We start from the raw sequence: 17,719 nt of genomic DNA, 5'->3' as shown, positions 1-17,719 counted from the left end.
ACTAGCCTTCACTGAGTGGTGTTGTCAGTGGTCCATTGTGTGAGGTGTGATGTGAGGTGTGAGGTGAGGTGTGAGGCCGTGCCTTGCCTTGACTGAATGATGTTTTTCACGAGTGACAACAGCCATCTACAGCTTCCTTCCTTTTTCTTCACACTGTTTCTTTCTTTACTTTTTTCACTCCTTCTGTAGGTCTTGTGTCATCTGTGGCCGTGCGTTTCATGAGGTTGACCTCTTTCTTTCCCTTTGGTCTGTCTGAAAAACGGAATGGTTTATTCTGTAAATGGTACCACTCACACCACACCACTACACTACACTACACACCACTACACTACACATCACTACACTACACACCACTACACACTACACACTACACTACACCACTACACTACACACACACACACTACACTACACACTACACTACACTACACACCACTACACACACAACTACACAACTACAACTACACACCACACACTACACTACACCACTACCACTATACCACTACACACTACACATACCACACCAACTACACACACACCACTACACACCACTACACACACTACACTACACACCACTACACACACACACACCACTACACACCACTACACTACACTACACTACACACACTACACTACACACTACACTACACACACACCACTAACACACTACACTACAACCACACACACCACTACACTACACACCACTACACTACCACTACACTACACACCACTACACTACACTAACACACCACACACTACAACCTCTACACTACACTACACTACACACCACTACACTACACACTACACTACACTACACTACACTACACTACACACCACACACTACACTACACTACACACACACACCACTACACTACACACCTACACACCACTACACACACTACACCACACACCACCACTAACACTACCCACTACACTACACTCACACACTACACACTAACTACACCTCTACACTACACTACACTAACAAACACATACCACTACACTACTACACCTCTACAACTACACACCACTACAACTACACACCACACACCACTACACTACACACCACACACCACTACACTACACACACCACACCCACACTACACTACACACTACACACCACTACACACCACACCACCACTACACTAACACACTACACTACACTACACTACACACCACTACACTACACACCTCTACACTACACTACACTACACTACAAAACACACCACTACACTACACACCTCTACACTACACACCACTACACTACACACCACTACACTACACACCACTACACACTACACACCACTACACACCACACACCACTACACTACAGTATGTTCTACCGGCGTGTAAGCGGCTCCGGCCTGAGATTGTGGTGTACTTAATTCATACTTAGATGTCTGTCTGTCTCTCTGTCTGTCTGTCTGTCTGTCTTTCTTCTCTCTGTCTCTCAGTACACGCGCGCGTTCCTTTTGTGTGTGTGTGAGCGAGAGATGTCGGGTGGGTGGGTGAGGATTGTGAGGTGGAATGATTTATTTAGTCTTACTTACCCATGTTTGAGCCAGCGTGATTGTCTTGATTACTAACCTGACCTCCTGAGTATCCTGCATCAAGTATCCTGAGCCAGTGGGATATCCGTGATTATCAGCCTCGTCTCTTGTCGTGTCTGTCGTCCAGTGGGAGGCCAGCTATGGCGGCGAGGCGGTCTTTACACACAACTGTAAACAACAAACAAAGTCAGTAGGGTGGAGGCAGGTGTCACGTGGTACTGACATGTCGGCCTGAGTGTCCGTCAGTGCCCACTTGGCACACACACAAACACATCGCTAGACTTTTATTCTGAGCCCGCCTTCAGGTCACAGGTCATCGGTCAAAGCTCGGGACATTTTGCACTCACATCAATCTGTTCCTGTTATGACAGACTAATAATCCATTTATTTTAATGATTATATAAATCAGGCGAGTATTTATTTTTGAAAAACGACTTAAAACTAAATTAGTAAATTAGTAATCAGTAATTCTTAATTCGGATTGTTTGGTTTAAGTTGAAGCCCGTGACAACGAACGTAGGACTGACTTCACGAAGAAAGGAATTATTTATTTGGTACTTAATTTATATTACTGTACTATAAGCTGTCGTGGTCATAATTAATATAATGTGCCGTAAGCTGTTCATGTTGTCTGAAGCCAATGACATGGCTGAGGCCTGACACAACTGTCGACAGTGTATCGTGTCACTGTACATGTCAGTTGTCAGGTGGCACACGTGTAGTTACTTCAGTTTGACGCTTTGGCAGCAAGAAATAACATCAAAGCTTCCCACCTGTACAGGTGCATGCCTCCAAAATGCCAATATATTAAAAAGTTGGTCGTGTGTATTAACCATGTAGAAACATAGTCTGTAGACACAGAGTGTGGATGAGAGCATGAACAGCGCACTACTGATCATCGTGACACCAGGTAGCAGGTAGCACCATGTAGAAATATCTGTAGTGACAGATTGCTTGCTTGAGACTGGCGACTTGTACCTGGACACATGATTTAGCATTTCCCACCTATCTATATACTTCAGCTAATTGCTTGCGAACACTAACCACCAGCAAATAATTCTACACGCCTTGTCACCACCATGTCACCACCATTACAACATAACAAGAGGCTACAGAATCTGTAGAACAGACTGGACAGCAAAAGCAACAATTTGAGTTGGCCGTTACCTTGTGTATGAATGTTACAAGACCATGGCCAATATTCTACCAATTACTGCAAATAATCCAGCAAAGCGTCCATGGCACACAAGATGCAAATAACGAGAGTGCTACACACACTTTCATCACCGAGAAATTAAACAGTAATTAGCATTATCGTGAATAGGACTCAGTATAATGTCTCTCCAAGTTCTCGTAGTCAACATACTGGCACTGTTAATTATTGCCCCCTAGTTGTTGTTTTTGGAAAGGGAGGGCCGCCACCTCGCGGTGACTTGGCACTGTCAGGATGGCGATCTTGGTGAGTGGTGAGTGAAGGCAGGGTAGGAGTAGTATAGGCATGTTGTTTTCATGCCCCATTTGGGGAGCCGTTTTGGGGAGCCATGACGTCACAGCCGCCGGAAGTCGCATGGGGGCGGCCATCTTGTCGACCATCTTGCCGGAAGTGGCATGTAGGCGTCCATTTTGATGAGGTCATATCCGCGGCTGCTATCTTGTCGGCCATCTTGCCGGAAGTCCCTGTGGGTGCGGCCATCTTGATGAGGTCATATCCGAGGCGACCATCTTATCAGCCATCTTGCCGGAAGTGGCATGGAGGTAGCCATCTTGATGAGGCCATATCCGTGGCGGCCATTTTGTCATACCCCCTCATCTTGTCATACCCGAGTGATTGTTGCTGAGAACCCCACCCTTGTTTTTGTATTTGTGGAAAATGTATTGAAAGAGCCCGTTTCGTCAAAGCTTAGAAAAGTATAAACTTTAATAAACTTTGTCCACCAGTCGCCACGAGGAGGCAGGGCTTTTGTTTGACTGGCAAAAAATGTGTTTGACGCACAAAGAACAAGAAAAACTTTTATCACAGCTTTGAAGATATCGCAGTCTAAACGGGAGCAGCAGTCTCAAATATCTAATGGTACGGTAGTCACCCCATCGTCAAGGACCTTTCGCTTGATGTACAGATAGGACAATGAGTTTCGGTGTTGTTGGTAGGTAATCATAGATTTACCATCAGTTTTAAAACCGGTGTTGCATCCACCGCTGGCTTGCTGTGTCTGTAAAACCTGTTTGAAATGGCTGTGGTCAAGTTGATTTTGGTGTTTGTTTAGCCCCTTGGTGCTGAGTTTTTGCGTGTCACCGAAACAAATGTAAGTTTTGCTGCAGAGAGCCACGATGCCATCGCCTGTGTACTCGGTTTTAAACAAGCTCGGCGTGCGTTTGTCGTTGGAGACAGGCAGGACAGGCAGAGGGGTCCCAGGGTTTGTGGTTCGTTTTGCTGTGCACAAAGTCTTGGTGATGTTGGTCGCATGCTTGTCCCGGGAACCATTGCGTGTATTCTTGAAAAAACCGTTGTTGCAATTTGGGACGGACGGCATCTTCGAAGCGAGGTGCAGCCAAAGCCATGTAGAGCGAGTCCGTGTCCATCTCGCACAGCTGAAAGTTGCTGCGGTCTACGTACTTGTCCACGCAGTCGTAGTAAAACTGAAACATTCTCAGCTTGGCGTACTGGTAGACGAAATAGCCAATTTGCAAGGGGAGACCCCAGTTGATGTTCTTTTTGGCCATCTCTACCTCGTACAAGTCTTCCGTCAGTTTTTGAAAGCGACTGTCGTTTATCAGTTTTTCGCAGTCAGAGTCACCGACGTAGTAAATGTCGCAGTGCCTGGCGATGTTGGTCAGCGTCTTGCCGTAAGCACTGTTGCCTAACAGTTTGAACGTTTCGCTCAGAATGTTTTTGGACGGATCACTGTCTCCTTGGCGTCGCGCGCTGGTGACCATGTCGCCAAAGGCCTTAAAGCAAGGTTTGGGTTGGTATTCTATCACCAGGTACACGGCAGTGACTTTGAGACCATTGTCAAGATACCATTTCAACAAAGGGGTCGCTAGTAAAACTTTGTTGCCGACATAGCTGCCGATGAGCGTTTTTGTGGAACCGGTCAACAGTTTATATTTTTCCGCGTACGCTCGCATGAAAGGACCAATGTCGGAGCGCGTGACGTGAATGTTTTTGAAGATGGGCGTCATCTCGCTAAACCGCTCGCGCAACGCCTCGGGGACGTGAAGGTCGCACTGCACCAGGCCAAACAGCGTTTCGTCTTTTACGGCGGCTAAAATGTCGTTTTCGGTGGGATATCGTTTGGAACTGTAGGAGGGTAGCTTTTTACAGCGTATAACGGTGGAGATTTGGGGGTTGGTCTTTTTTTGTCTTTCCCAATCGCACTCCCACATTTCCTGCACAGCAACACCGACGACGTTTTGTAAGTACGCGGTGATCTCGCGCGTTTTTTCCCGCAACTCGACGAGTGGCTTTTTGTTAAACGGGTTGATGGCACGACCGCGCGTGAGGGAGCAGTTTTCGTGTCCGTGAAAAAGACAGCCGTGAAACTGATAGACGGTCTGCTTTTCCGAATGCCACCCATCGACGCGAATTCGCCTTTTCCCTAACTGTTTTTCTTTGGAATTGAATTTATGACGAATGTGAATGTTTTTACAAAACATGACCCACTCTAACCACTCGCGACTCTTTTGACCGTACACGTCTCTTTTTTCTCCCTTGAAATTATTCTCTTTTTTACGGATGATCGGGTGTTCCGTTGGCATGTTTTGGCATAAAGCCCAGAGATACAAGGCGTTGGCATCGAAGCCCTCAATGCTTTGTACGGGTTTGCTGAGGTTGTTGCGAATAAATGTCTGAGATTTCTCGTGATGGCGGTGAAAAATGATGGAGGGACCGCCTGTGATGTTGTCGCGAAGCAGCGAGCGGATGTCTTTCGTTTTGTCATCAAAAAGAGAAAAGTAGACGTCGGAAGGCAGAGTTTTGAAGAGATAGCGCAGTGTGATGCCGGGAGCCGAGATGGCGTCTTTCGCCATGTCTACACCGAGAGTAGCGTAGAACGTGATCTGCTTGTCGAGCGCTTGCAGAAAAGGCACAACGTCGAGGTTGTTGTACCACATCAGAAAATCTGGCAGACGTCATGTTGCGAGTCTCCCAGACCTGTTGACAGTAGGCGTACTGCTCGTCTGTGATGTTGCTCTGTTTGAGGGTCGAATAAAACGCGGCGTGGGGAGGGAGTTGCTGTTCTTGTAGTGTGTCGAGAGAGGTGACGTATTCGTAGGGGAAGAAACCTTTTTGCTCTGTGACGTTGTAGGCAGCCAAGTACTTTGCGTAACTAAATCCCGGCGCGAGAAAATTGACGACGTCTACAAATTTCAGCTTTTGGGTGCAAATGCACAAAAATGCATTGTGACGCTTCACCACAAACTTAAAAGGGTTTTTTGTCTCGTCAGCATCGTCATCGTCTGCTTCTTTTTCGCAAAGGACAAACCGGTGAACGAGGTAGGGTTTGATGACGTTGATGTCATATTTCCCCGAGTTGAACCCTATCACCGGTAGCTGACGCAAGTAGTCGTCGAATCGGGCTTTGAGGGCGGCGGTGGGAATTTGAATACTGTCAGGAGTTGTTTTGTTGTTGTTCGACAGCATCTAGCTCTGTAAGCACGTCACTAAATCGCTCGCATAATAAAAGATAAGACCGGTCCGAAATTTTTTCTAGATGATCGACCATGCGATCGATCAAGTTTTGAGAGTCGCCGTCGCTGACGAAACAAACCGGCGACTCAAAATCCGGAACGTTTTCATCAAACTGAAAGACGTCGATATTTACTTTAAATTTATCTTCTAAACTCGGCAGATCTAGCAGGGTCACTCCTGGAAAGTCAGAAAAAGAAGCAGACGAGGACCATTGGTTGAACAGTTCTCGCGCAGGGATCTGTAACGTGTGTACGTTGGCGCCACGGTGTAATGCGAGGGCTCTAAAAAATTAAAGATTGTCACGGTACGCCTGTCTGTTGTTTTGGTCTGTTTGAAGTGTATGCAGGCTTTTGTTATTTTGTATGTATTCGGGTAAAGCATCATCTGTACAACAACCGATAGGAAAGTCGGCGATGGGATTGACATAAAAGGAGGTGGACATGATGGCCTCCACCGCAACCTTACTGTCGGGACGTTCGTTTTGGGCGTGCTCCAACGCGTCGTGGTCTTGAACTTGATTTACAAAGTCCAAAAAATCTTGTTTGTTAGAAATCAGACGGGGGCTTTTTAGTGCTCTGTGGTTGTTGGCAGAGGCGTGAAAAAACGATAACTCATTTGAAGTTTTATTTTTTAACAAAAAGGAGTGGGAAAAATTAATTTTAAAACGCTTTTTTTTAGAATGAAAAAGATCCACGAGACGTTGTCTCCATAGGGGAGTGGCATTGGGAGCCCAAAAAAACGTAAACACCGACTGATGTTTCCCGTACCGTTTATGTGTTTTGACTGCGCTCCAGTTTTTGCGATACACTGTTCAACATCAGGGGGTAACTGTGATAAAAGCTCATCTTCTTCTAACCGACCCTGCGCCTGGGTTTTTTGCTTTTTAGGTGGTGGAGGCGGAGGAGCCGTCAAATCATCTTTTTCTAACCGACCCTGCGCCTGGGGTTTTTGCTTTTTAGGCGGAGGAGACGTCAAAGTAGCCGAAGGCTGAAGGTGGTGAACCTTTTGCACATGGCGGCCAAGATGTTCTTTGCGTGAAAAGGTTCGAGAACACAAAGAACAAGGAAAACCTTTTACCTTTTCGTGTATCGCTTTGACATGACGATTCAGGTTCCTGACCGCCGTAAATTTCAAACCGCATATACGGCAAATCTGAAAACAAACAAACAAAAAATCCATCATGCATACTCATTTTTAAAATATTTAGAAAAAAACCCACTTAGGTGTCAACTTACGTTTTCCATGGTTGCTGAGTGAGAGAGGTGTTAAATAAAAGTGATTTGCTTCTCGAATGAATGGATCGAGATAGTCTAAGTGACTAAATAGGATGCTAAAGGCGAGCTGATTGGTGGTTCGCCAAAGGCAGCTTTATGTGCTTTGTGATTGACGTGGTAAAAAGCTGAATGACAGATGAGTGCCAGAGGGGACATCATACAGCGGTAATTAACGTGTCATCTGGGTAGCATCAGCAGTCTGTCAGCATCATTGACCTACATTAATCTTAAAGAGGTGAACGACCGCTACTGCCAGCGTGGTACCATTCACACCAAGAGAGTTGTGAGGACTAGTGTTGGGTTGGAGGTTGTTTTTATTTTAGCCTTCTTCGTCAAAAGCTCACTCCCAAAAAAAAAAAAATTCAAAGTGAGCCTTTGTCCAGCAGTCACCACGTGGAGGTGAGGCTAAATCGACTGCCAAAAAAAAAAAAACAAAAAAAAACAAACAAACAAAAAAAAAAACAAAATAATAAAAAAAAATAATAAATAAATAAAATAAATAAAAAAGGGGTAGCAGAGGGAGGAGGCTAGAAGTCGAAGGGTTCGTCGAAAATCTTTTCTAGTTGGTCTTGAGTGAGACCATCAAACTCTTCGGAGGAGGAGGAGGGGAAAAACAGCTTTCTTTTTACTTTGTTTGTCTTTTTTTCCTCCTCCTCTTCTGGCTCTAGCCGCCTCTTTCGTTGTGGTGGTGCCACCACCGCCGACGACGTAGAAGGTTGCGGCGAATCAAGTAAAAAAACATCATCGTCGCTTTCTTCTTCTTCCGCCTCACTTAAAACGATAACGGTTGTTGACTGGGCGACGTGTTGCTTTTCAGCCTCGAGGAGCTGGTCTCTTATAAAGGGAAAGACTTCCCCAGCCAAAAATTTGCTGTTCATCTTCCCTAAAATTGTTTCCAAGTGAATATCTACCGCCTCCTCAAACGTCATGGATATGCACGGGTACTGGTGCTGCGATGGGTGATTGGTGATGCACCCGTTACAGTATTTCGCTATGGCCTCGTTGACCCTTTTGATGAGACTTTGGAGAAAACTTGGATTAGACATTTTTTTTTCCCTTGCTATGCGTTGGAAAATCAACAGGGACTAGAAAAGCTGTAAAGTCGGTATATATACTATAGTCGAAACCCCCAAGTTTGTTCGGGACTGGCTGAGGGTCAAAGAGGCGTGGTTTACATGCTGAATGACAGATGAGTGACAGAGGGGACAGCGGTCTGCCAGCATAATCGGCCAACATTAATTTTTACACCTCATCACAGTTGATCTTAATGGCGGTAATTAACGTGTCATCTAGGTAGCATCAGCAGTCTGCCAGCATCATTGGCCTACATTAATCTTACAAAGGTGAACGACCGCTAGTGGTTTGACTGCACTCCTCTCACAGACCAACATTTATCCATCATACACACACACACACACAGACACACTAAAAACTGTTGTAACATTTAAGACATCGTTTTATTCAACAAGCAGTCTAAAAAAGAAAAAAAAATTGTGGTACGCTTGTACATTCGGTAAAAAGTTTTTTTCTGCTTAGCTTACTGTTTTTACACGTCTCTGTTTTGTCGATCGGGTTTACACACACACACAAAAGTTTTTCATATTGTGTCGTCGTTGCGAGGCTTTTTTTCCCGGACAAGGTTGCGGCGAGCGAGACTTTTGGAGCACACACAAAAGTTTTTTTTTTTACACTGTTGGGTCATCTGGAAAAAGCGCATCGTCGTCTTTTTCTTCTTCGTCGTTGTCGACGCGAAGCTTCTTGGGTCGTTTTGTCTCACCAAGGTTTTCTGTCTGCCTGCGATAGTCGGTGGTCAGTTTTTTGTGGACCCTCAGCAAATTTTGAAATTGCTGCGCATCCATCGCTACTCCCTTTTGGGTGGGCAAACGTCGTCCCTCTTTGCCGTTGATAGGAGCCGTGTAGTGTCGAACGTGAATTTTGACGATGCCTTTCCACGTACGCACAGAAGCAAAGACGTCTTTGCCGAGCGGATACATCGTTGAAGAAGCATTCTGGTCAACAGGAGCCATGGTGGATGTGTGGTGTACAGACGTGCAAAAGACGGGTTTTTTTATAGCGGCTTGGAGAGGGTTGGTGAGTGACGTAGGTGTCGAACCATTCTGTAAACGAGGCGATCATTGGTCCGGAGGTTTATGGCGTGAAACGGGGCTAAGAGCCTGTGGAGACTTGCACCGCGACTTTTCATCATCACAAAATATAGCACATACAGTCCGCAGGCTGAACTCGTCAAGTCTTGTAACAGACGATCGTTGTAACGACTTCGGATGCTGTGAGTTTCGATAAAGTGGTTGATGTCACGATGACGTGGAGGAAGACCAAAACTGTCAAAGTACTCGGCTTTACCAAGTCCGTCAAACCACACGGCTACCCAGTGTTCTCCCCTTTTAGAGGCTGTGTCGGTGTTGATGATGAAGACACTTGGACGGCGAGGAGAGAGGTGAGTTGGCAATTTGTTTCTAGGGTACACACCTTTAAACACTCGTCTAGCATGAATGTCCGAGCCTAAGATGGCTGCAATCTCACGCGTGTTCATGCTGAAAAATCTGTCAGCACCTGACGACTGCGGTCAATTCCAATCATGCTGTCGAGTTCACCAAAGACAATCACATGAACAGGGTTGGCTAAGGGGTCGCTAAATTTTAGCTCCAGTCGCAGCGCACCGCTCTTGACCAGCTCAAACTGGTCTCCGTCCACCAAACTGGGTGACAAGTCAAACGCGTAGAGGGTGTAGCCCAGCGCAAAGTCCCTGAAGCAAAAAAGGCAAAACGTGTAGCGCGCACTCACAGACACACACACACACACACACACACACACACACACACACACACACACACACACACACACACACACACAGAGTCACACTCACACACACACACAGAGTCACACACACACACACATACCTGTATTCGATGTAATTGCCCGAATCTCGTCCTGTATGACCGGTAGCCGTCATCAACCCATGATAAGCTCTGACGTGGTGTTGATTTTCAAAGTCGGGCATCAGCTGTTTGGCAGGCACTTGACGTCCATCCATGTACAGACAAACAAAGGACAGGTTGTGTGTTTTAAAGTTGAACGGGTTCGCCTTCAATTTTCCATTAAAGGCGGCGGTATCCACTAGACCGATGATGATGCGCGTGGGAGATTGACTGAGAAACAGGTTGTCTTGAACGTGTGACAGTTGTCCTCCTGGAATAGAAAAAGTCTTTTGCACCACCCTTTTCATGGGGTACTTGGCCGTTCCCTTTTCTAACGCCTTTTCGTGTGCGAGCGACACTGCAGGGTTGAGTTTGGCCTTGCGGACAAACAGAGAAGCGTGTGTGATGGTGCTGCGATATCCTCCGTCTTCATTGTGAGCTATCAAGTTAAAAGCAGCTTTAGACGGGATCAGTCTGATCTTGACGTCCACCCCTGGTAGCATGTAGCGTTCCTGATGCATAATGTCTGCGTGGAGACGACCCATCATGTCTATTTCCTTGCTTTTAGCACTCATGTCTCGCCGAATCTTGAGGCCAGCATTTGCGTCTCCCTGCGTATCATCTAGGTGGTTGGCTGAATCTCTGTAGTAAAGGGCAGCCGTCAGATGTCCTCTCTTGGCATCAGAACCAAAGTTTAGCGTCGCCTCCAGGTAAGCTCTGTACGGGTACGTGTTGTCGCTAGATGTGATGAGAGTGTCGTTTAAACTAATGTCGACTTGAGAAAACAGACTGTGCAACCAGTAGTTGATGGGAGCGACGTCTTTACCGTCGGCCAAATCTGACCCATCAGCCTCGGTGACTTTGGCTCTGACGTGCAAAAAGGTGTTGCTGAGGTCCAAGTAGTCTTCTGTGGCGCCGTTGATAGAAAATTCGATGGGAGCTCCTGACGAGATGGCACTTAGCGGGTAATACTCTACAAAAGAACCTTCCTCGACAGCCGTTTGCGTAGGAGGGACGGAAAACAAGTCTAGTCCGGAATGTACGCTCTCGCAAGATTTAGGGTGGATGAGAGCCATGTTAACCAAAGATGTCTGCCCTACTGCTCGTCGTCGTCTTTTTCTTCTTTTCAACACGTCGTCGGTGAAATGTCGGTTTTATACGTTTTCGGGCAGGTTCGCCAGGGGGCGCACCAGATCCTGATATTGCACTGACTGCTTGGTTAAACAGACGCTTGCCTGCTTCTTTCCCTCGTTCTTGTATCGCCGTCTTAAAATTTTGACCAGACATCATGTCCTGGGCAACCTGAACGCCGGTGTGTAGACCTTCTTTCAACAAAGCTTTTCCTCCTCTTTTGACAAGCGGAACAATCATGCCTCCGACGCTGCTCAACAGACTCCCGAGTCCTCTTCCTCGCATGTGACGCCCACCGGCAAACACAGACAAGCCATGTCCGACCTGAGAGCAGTAGTAGTCCTCGTAGATGTTAGGATTGCTATGATACGGTGTGTAACGTACCATCCTCCTAGAAGTGGGTCCTCCGACGAAAATGAAGCGTCACGATGGTACTTCCGCTGCTAAATGAAAACTCTTTCCCCGTGTCTGTCGTTAAAAGGATTTCCACCGAATTAAAATTTGACCGGCTGAGTGTGATGTAGTGAGGTTTTTCAAAGATATAATGCACGACGTCTTGCGTCTTGTCGGTCATGGGCACTATGCGCAGAAGCGGGGCCATGACGTCACCCACGGCGCGCGGACTGACCAGGTCGCAGTAGATGTAGGCACTCTTAAAATTTTCGTTGAGATCCACATTCGTTGTCGAATAATAGTCTCCTTTTCCTAAAAACGTGTTTGTTGAAAATCCCAACACTCGCTGTAGCGCTGGACTCAGCCGAATCATCGTATTTTCCTCGTACAGCTTGATGTGCGTGCTCTTGGAGGCACGTTCGTACTCGATCCACAGGCGTTTTTCTTTGTTCGAAGGGTCCGAAGCACGATGAAAGCTTTTCTGACAAACAGTGTTGAAAAACCGCACAAAATACTCGCTCGAATCGTACAGTCCACCTGGAATTTCGACTCGTTTCTTATCTGGTGACCTCTCTCTGGCTCTTATTTCATTTTCAGAAGGCAGATGAGTAATAAATTCGATCCAAAAATCTCCCTTGGCCACTTTGAGGTACGAATTGGGAAGTTGAATTTCTGATAGTCCTACCTCAAAGTCTCGCTCCAAGTCGATGGTCTGCGGAAGTTTAGTAAAATAGTGACTAGCAGAGTTGTCTGGATAATATTCCATCGAGCTGTTGCTGGGTAGGGTGAGATAAAACATGTTGTTTTTAGTGGTTGAAAACAGCAGGAGGCGGAGGGTCGATAGCAGGGTTGGGAAGCACGTATCCGAGACAGCTACTGAGCAAAGCCACCCACAAATTGTCCGCTCCGTGTCCACGTGTCAGATTAAAGAGCGAGACGCCGACCACGACATAAATAAGGATCATTTGGCAAAAAAATACAATTTCTCTTCGAGGAATTCGACGTCCCATGATGCGCCACAAGCCAGTCGGTGGTCGTGGTGGTGATGGTGGTTGTGGTGGTGGTGGTGGTTGTGGTGGTGGTGTTGTTGTGCCTTCCATCAGTACCGGGTGAGCGACGACTGCGGAATCCAAGAATTAAATGAGGCATCGTAACCGTACCATTTGACTAAATACTCCTTTCTTCCTCCTGCCCCCACACGCTGCTTTAAAATCTCCTCGATTCGATACGCGTCTTTTGCACCGACCTTTTGTAGTTCTTGGCTGTAAAACGTTCCGCGCAGTTCGTCCCCGTGGTCATCTTTTAAGACATAGGTGGTGGGTTCGGAATCATAGATGCGACTGATGGTAAAGAGTTCCTCTGTCCATGCCGGGAGGTAACCTTTTTTAAAATTTGACCTCGCCTTGCTGATTCGTACGCGGTCTCCTGGTGTCAACGGTTTTGTCAGACGCTGCTGCTGCTGCTGCTGCTGCTGCTGCTGCTGCTGCTGCTGCTGCTGGTCACCGTACAACGTCTGCCACACGTCTTCCTGGTTATCGACATCGACTTCTACAGGTGCTCTTTTGATGCTGCGATGATAGGAGCGATTGTAGGCCTGTACAAACGGCGTTAAAACGTCCTTGTATCTGAGAGTGTTTTTTCGGGTAAAATATCGCCATAGCTTTTCTTTCAAACTGCGATTAAAGCGCTCCACAACGGCAGCTTTGATGTCTTCGTTTTCAGTCACAAAAAAGTCAACGTGAGCTTCTGTTAAAAATTTTTGAAACGTTCGATTTAAAAACTCGGTTCCTTTGTCCGTTTGCAGCTTTCTGGGTTTGCGACCCTTAGAAAAATGCGTCGAAAAGCATCCACCATCGTAGGACCTGTCTTGTTTTTGAGCGGTTCCACCCAGGCAAACTTGCTAAAAACGTCGATGCACGTCAAAAGATAGGCATAGCCATCGTTGTGCTGCTTTAGTCTTTGCACGTCGATCAAATCTGCTTGCCATTGGTGATCGATTCCACCTACGATGATACGCCGGCGTACAAAAGAGCGACGACTGGGTTTGTGCAAGGTGTACGTGTCTTGATGACTCAGCCATTCTTTGACGACCGTTGGTTTTAACTTGGTGACGCGCGCTAAGCCCGCAACACCTCCAAAAGCACCCGGTTGCCGTGGTGTGTAATAGTGTTGTGCCAGTTTACCCATCGCTTACAACGTTTCCCAGGTCGGATGTTCTACATGTCTCACCGGTTCCTCTTTTTCGGTAATAAACTTCCACCGGTCAGGATGGCCGACCAAGTCTTGAGAAACATTCATTCGACGCAGAGCTTTGGCAAAAGTTTCCCAGCCTCGCGGGCTTCTAGCACGTTTTCGTTTTCTGAGAACATCATTCACTAAATCTACGAGGTTGGAGTTTTTGACGGTCTGTCCTTCATACAAAATTTCACCCCGCTCGTTCCAAGTGAGCTCTGGGTTTCGTTTAAAGTGCTGCAACAGTCGCTCGGCCTTTTTCTTCATCGATTTTGGGACGCTTCCCAAGACCTCTGCCTCTACGGGATCTTCTTGCACAACCGGTGGTGGTGGTAGTGGTGGTGACGGTGGTGGTGGTGGTGGTGGCAGTGGTGATGGTGGTGGTGATGGTGTCATTGGTTCTTGCCGTCTCACATCAACCATCCCTAAGGGTCTGTTTCTGTACTGTCCAAACCTGCTCAAAAACCGCCACAACGTTTGCTGATAGAGATTTGCTTTGTCGTGTAAACTGAGATCCGTTCGCTCCAAAATATCGCGCATCTGTGCATCCATGTCTGTCAAACTTTGACCCATGGCATCCAAAACGGGTGGTGGTGGTGGTGGTATCATTCGGGGATCCATCAAAATCAGTTTTTTGGTGTGTTCCATGATTATTCGTTAGAGGTAAACGCTCCCACCAGTCCTCCCAAGGCGGCCAAAATGGGTTTTAAAAGAAAAGAAAGAAAACCTGCTTTTTGAAGAATCTGCTTTCGGCGTTTCACAGAAGTATTCCTGCGTGCCAGGAGCCGCAAGTCCTCTTTGTACTTGCACAGTCGCTTTTTCTGAGCCGGAGTGAGATGAACATGTCCTTTTAAAACGTTAAGAGAACACTCGCTGATGGCCTTGATCAAGTCGGGGGAGGCTCCTTTCAGCACTTCTTTGATGACCTTTGGTTTAGCACCGCACAACAGCTTGAGCATCGACATATTTCGCTCGATTCGTGCCGACATGTTTATTTTTGAACGTACACCACTTGTTGCTCCGGTGGAAAAATGTTTGTTCTTAAGCGTAGATGATCCGGTGTTTCCTGTCGCAGACCAAACAGCAAATAACCATGAGGCGCCGATGTCGCGTCCTTAAAACTCTCCTGCACATATTTAAGTTTTCCAGGGTACATCTGTTTGGCGAGGTGGGTGATCTGAGAAGCGTCCCTGGGGTTTTTAAAGACGACCAGATAATGACTGTTTAAACTGATGGTCCTCTGCTCTTTGTTCTTTCCAAACAGGTTTTGCACGATATACATGATGCTCAAGTTGCGATGATGAGAACCTTTGGTAAATAGCTTAGTCACACGTTGGTCGTTGCTCAGCAGTTGACACTCCACCTGGACCGCTACAGCATTTTGGATAAATTTCAGTCGGCGTACAGACCCAAGCACAGCTGTGAGACAGCCTTCTGTCTTATGAACGATCTTCTGTGCAGGGCGGATGCAGGGAAAGTGACTCTTGTGGTCCTCCTTGACCTGAGTGCGGCCTTCGATGTCATTGATCACACCACTCTACTAACTCGTCTCCAGATGGAGGTGGGCATTGGTGGTTCCGCCTTGCAGTGGTTCCATTCCTACCTCAGTGATCGCACACAAAGGGTGATGGTCAATCAAGCTTCTTCAGTGACAGTTCCACTGCTGTGCGGTGTCCCGCAGGGCTCTGTTTTGGGCCCTGTTCTATTTTCTATTTACACATCTCAGCTTGGTCCTCTCATTGAGAAGCATAATGTGAACCGTAAGATGTTTGCAGATGACACCGAACTCTATTTTTCATTTAGTACTGACAGTGAGTCGGTGCGTGAGGCAGCTTGTGCTGTAGAAGATTGTTGTTTAGAGGTCAAGTCATGGATGCTGAGGAATAAACTCAAGCTTAATGATGAGAAGACAGAGGCGATGCTATGTGGTTCCAAGCTTAGCCTTAGCAAAGTCTCTCTCGACTCCATCCAAGTGGGTCAAGCTAGAATCCCCCTCTCCAGCTCCGTACGGAACCTTGGACTCTATGTCGACAATCTTCTCACTATGTCTGATCATGTCAGTTCTGTAGTCAAGGCATGTTATTTCCATATCCGCACTCTTGGACGACTCCGACCCAGTCTTAATAAGAAGACTGCAAATGCAGTTGCTGTGTCCCTCATCGGTTCTACTTTAGACTATGCCAACAGCTGCCTCTGGGGGATTTCAAAGAGCGAGTTGTCGAGGCTACAGCGAGTGCAGAATACGGCTGCGAGGATAGTTGCAGGAAAGAAAACAACTGACCATATTACTCCTGTACTTCGTGACCTACATTGGCTTCCTGTGGAGAAGCGAATTGAGCATAAATTGTTAACCTTAACCTATGGCTGTCTTCACGACCTTGCGCCTGTCTATCTGCAAGAACTCATTCGCTGTTACCAACCTCAGCGGAACCTTCGTTCAGCAGCACACTTCAGACTTGAACGACCGAGTGTTCAGTCAGGGAATGCTAATAAGAAGACTGCGGGTTTCAGATCCTTCTCCAATGTAGCCCCGCTTTTGTGGAACTCGCTTCCCCTCTCGACCAAGGAGTCTGATAGTATTGCATCTTTCAAGAAAAATCTTAAGACTCACTTGTTTAAACTTTTTTGAAGTTTTCATTTGACCTGCAGTTTGGTGGCTGCTGGGATCACCGCGCATTGAGCGCATCTTTGTGATGCGGATACTAGCGCGCTATAAAACTACATCATCATCATCATCATCTGTTTCGCTCATCAAGTCATCGATGATGATCAATCGGTGCTTATCACCTCTCCAATCGTTTACGTTAGGTAACCCTTCTACAAACGTCACTCCCTCTAAGCGTTGATATCCCTCTTGCCATTCGCCGTAACACCACACCACCTCATCAGGGGGAGGAGTCATCATATCTTTCACATGATTTAAAAAGCGAACCACAAAACACGTTTTTCCGCTGCCGGTAGGCCCCGCTACGACGCACGTGAAAGGATGCTTCCACCTCGGATCCATCAGTGCGGTAATAAAACAAACACGCGACACTTTATCGACCCGCCACCGCTCACCCAGGGGCGAGTCACTCTCGGTATGGGGAGGTGTTTGGGGGGGGGGGATGACAAGATGACCACCTCCATGCCACTTCTGGCAAGATGGCCGCCACGGATATGACCTCATCAAGATGGCCGCCTCCATGCCACTTCCGGCAATATGGTCGACAAGATGGCCGCCACGGATATGACCTCATCAAGATGGCCGGACCCACAGGGACTTCCGGCAAGATGGCCGAGCCCATGCGACTTCCGGCGGCTGTGACGTCATGGCTCCCCTTCCGGCTCCCCAAATAGGGGGTGAAAACAACATGCCTATACTACTGGTAGGTGTCGTCTGATTATCCCCCCTTTTAGTTTCCATGCTTGTACTCTCAGTTATCTGCTCTACTTTTCATATTAAACATACTTGTACTCTTTATTGTCTCCCCTAGTTCTCATATTGAACATATTGTCCTCCTAATTATCTCCCCTAGT

General features: G+C 47.0%; 2 protein-coding genes and 1 long non-coding RNA gene across 3 annotated transcripts in view; 1 reads left to right on the top strand and 2 right to left on the bottom strand.

The window, feature by feature from the left end:
* The window catches only part of LOC112553255 (somatostatin receptor type 3-like), a 51,214-nt gene that overhangs the window by 16,609 nt on the left and 16,886 nt on the right, over positions 1-17,719 (top strand). The window lies entirely within an intron of this gene.
* LOC112553256 lies at positions 1,452-8,898 on the bottom strand. Its single transcript, XR_003096998.1, has 3 exons — positions 7,470-8,898; positions 7,312-7,386; positions 1,452-1,715 (listed from the first exon to the last, which is right to left on the bottom strand). It is a non-coding gene; the product is annotated as an uncharacterized LOC112553256 (long non-coding RNA).
* On the bottom strand, positions 10,056-11,520 carry LOC112577287 (uncharacterized protein F54H12.2-like). Its single transcript, XM_025260337.1, has 2 exons — positions 10,427-11,520; positions 10,056-10,272 (listed from the first exon to the last, which is right to left on the bottom strand). The coding sequence occupies exons 1-2, from the start codon at positions 11,518-11,520 to the stop codon at positions 10,056-10,058; spliced, it is 1,311 nt and encodes a 436-aa protein (XP_025116122.1).

Source organism: Pomacea canaliculata, linkage group LG12 (assembly GCF_003073045.1).
Source record: "Pomacea canaliculata isolate SZHN2017 linkage group LG12, ASM307304v1, whole genome shotgun sequence".
Taxonomy (NCBI): domain Eukaryota; kingdom Metazoa; phylum Mollusca; class Gastropoda; order Architaenioglossa; family Ampullariidae; genus Pomacea; species Pomacea canaliculata.
Note: the sequence above shows the minus strand (reverse complement) of the source record. Positions and strands in the feature narration are given on the sequence as shown.